Genomic DNA, 2,316 nt, shown 5'->3' with positions numbered 1-2,316 from the left:
GATTACTGCTGGACGGACAGATTACTGATGGACGGACAGATTACTGATGGACGGACAGATTACTGATGGACGGACAGATTACTGATGGACGGACAGATTACTGCTGGACGGACAGATTACTGATGGACGGACAGATTACTGATGGATGGACAGATTACTGATGGACGGACAGATTACTGATGGACGGACAGATTACTGATGGACGGACAGATGAGGCGATCGTGGACGGACTGAGGGACTGATGAGATGCTGACAGCAGCTGAAGGGCAGAGTGAGTCCAGTGGGATGGCCTCTTCCTCCTCCTCCTCTTCCTCTCTGTTCCTCACTTCATTTCTCTCTTTTTTAAAACCAAACTGACGTTCTGGTTTTGGTCACATGATGCTTGAATCAGAAATGTTCATATAAATTTAAATAAAAAAACATTCAAATAAACTTCAGGAAGAAGGTTTTATTATAATTTATACATGACATCATTTCTTTTGTGCCAAAGTGTTGACTGTTATTTACAAACAAACAAAAGTAACTGTTTATCCTCAACAACTTGAAACCTGCAGAAGCTTCAGCCAATCAGAAGGCAGCTGGTGAGTCACTGTGGGCGGGGCTCTGATAAGATCAAACAGCTGTAWCCGTGGAACATTACATTTAAAGTCCATGAAGAACTAGACACAGGCCTAGAAGAAGGAAGTTGAAGCTGCAAAGCAGCAGCGCCCCCTAGTGGCTGTGCTATGTTTTAGGCTCCGCCCCCAACTGTAAACNTAAACAATGACATCATCAGTACAGATAAAATTGCAGCAGCTGTGTGGGTGGAGCTTTCACCTGGGTGTTTTGGTAGGTTTTTGTCACTATGTTGGTCTCCATGGTAACCTGATGGCATCATTGGGGTCCCATGCTGACCTGCAGGTCCTGGATGGTAGAAGGTTTGATCTCCTGTGAAGGACTGAGGAAGYGATAAAAGCTGTTTTAAATGAGTTTGTATTATTATTTTAATTAGCATGTTTTATAATGCAGGGTTGGATCTTCCTGTTATATGTTGGATCGTTTAGAGTGTAATTTTTCCCAAACCCTGGTTTTATTAATAAAAATATATAAAGTTGTTCTTCAGATTAAAGTTTTCTGTTCAACTAATTGTTTATGATGTACTGAACGCAGGTTTGAGCTGCTGCAGTCATGTGACCTCTGTCAGACTGGAAGCTGCAGCAGTGCATTGTGGGTACCTGATAGGCTGAGCCTGGGAAGAAGGCAGGCGCCGGGCTGAAAGCTGGGAGGAAACAGGAAGTCACATGATCAAACTCCTCTGAGTTTTACAGAAATATTGTGCTAAATGTAAAAGAATAAAAAGTCTGCAGATTTATTGGTTCATGTTTAAAGAAACAGATAAAAGATCAAATGTCCAAATGTTTGCTCAACAAACCTGAAGGAAACATTGGTGGTGCAGTTCCTTCAGGGAAGAACAGACGATACGGAGGAGGCTGCTCACTCATCTGATGGATGGAAATAATTATTACTTCTCTTTAAGAACAACAACTTTAAATGATGAGTATCATCATGTTTCTGTCAGCCTCATGGTAAACTYTGGGTTTATAAAAAAACAAACAGTTTTCCTGTGAATAGTCACAGTCAGGGCTCGGTCTAATGCCTGGTCAGCTGCTTCATTCCAGCTCTAATCTAATAGAAGTTTTCAACCAGGGGACAACCAGCTGATTGTCAACTCTGCTGACCAACTCTTTGTTTCAGTTAAACTGCTTCAGCTTCAGCTGCAGAAACATCACAAAATGTAGCTTTTAGTTCCAAACAGACATGATGCTTGTTGTTTACATGTTTTTATTTACATACTCATCAACAGATTTCATCAAAGCTTTCAGAAGTTTTAACCAGAGTAGCTTTCCAGACAAGCTGTTAGCTGTTAGTTAGCTGTTAGCTGTTAGTTAGCTGTTAGCTGTTAGTTAGCTGTGTAATTATCAGTAAAACAGGAACGTCTAAATGAACCTGTTGATGTAAAGTTTAAAACTCCAGTAAAGATTGTAAGAGGACCTCTTTTTGTTGACATTTATTTTGAAAGACTTGTTTCTTGTCAGTTTTCAGCTGCTGACTTTAATCAGCTGCAGCTTGTTAACCAATCAACAGATCAGCTTGTTAAGTTWTCATCAGAGAGATGATCCTGCTCTGAAACCATCTGTTGGAACAAAACAAGGACTCACCTCCAGCTGAAGAACTTCTCTGCTTTCCTGATGGATTACTGATGGACGGACAGATTACTGATGGACGGACAGATTACTGCTGGACGGACAGATTACTGATGGACGGACAGATTACTGC

At 41.2% G+C, this 2,316-nt stretch overlaps 1 protein-coding gene and 1 long non-coding RNA gene across 2 annotated transcripts in view; one reads left to right on the top strand and one right to left on the bottom strand.

Moving 5' to 3' along the window:
- Positions 1–12: 12 nt before the first annotated feature.
- The window catches only part of LOC106536070 (uncharacterized), a 5,622-nt gene continuing 3,318 nt past the window's right edge, over positions 13–2,316 (top strand). Inside the window, exon 1 of the long non-coding RNA XR_001312516.1 lies at positions 13–271. This is a non-coding gene — a long non-coding RNA (uncharacterized LOC106536070). The remainder of the gene's footprint in view (positions 272–2,316) is intronic.
- On the bottom strand, positions 817–2,309 carry LOC106536069 (cysteine-rich and transmembrane domain-containing protein 1; the record flags this gene model as incomplete). The annotated part of the gene is given in 4 exon segments (XM_014033240.1): positions 817–937; positions 1,215–1,258; positions 1,412–1,481; positions 2,199–2,309. Coding segments are annotated over 3 exon segments (235 nt in total), but the record flags the coding sequence as incomplete, so codon positions are not given.

This window comes from Austrofundulus limnaeus, unplaced genomic scaffold, assembly GCF_001266775.1.
Source record: "Austrofundulus limnaeus strain Quisiro unplaced genomic scaffold, Austrofundulus_limnaeus-1.0 Scaffold1671, whole genome shotgun sequence".
NCBI lineage: Eukaryota > Metazoa > Chordata > Actinopteri > Cyprinodontiformes > Rivulidae > Austrofundulus > Austrofundulus limnaeus.
The sequence above is the reverse complement of the archived record's forward strand: the minus strand, read 5'-3'. Positions and strand labels throughout refer to the sequence as shown.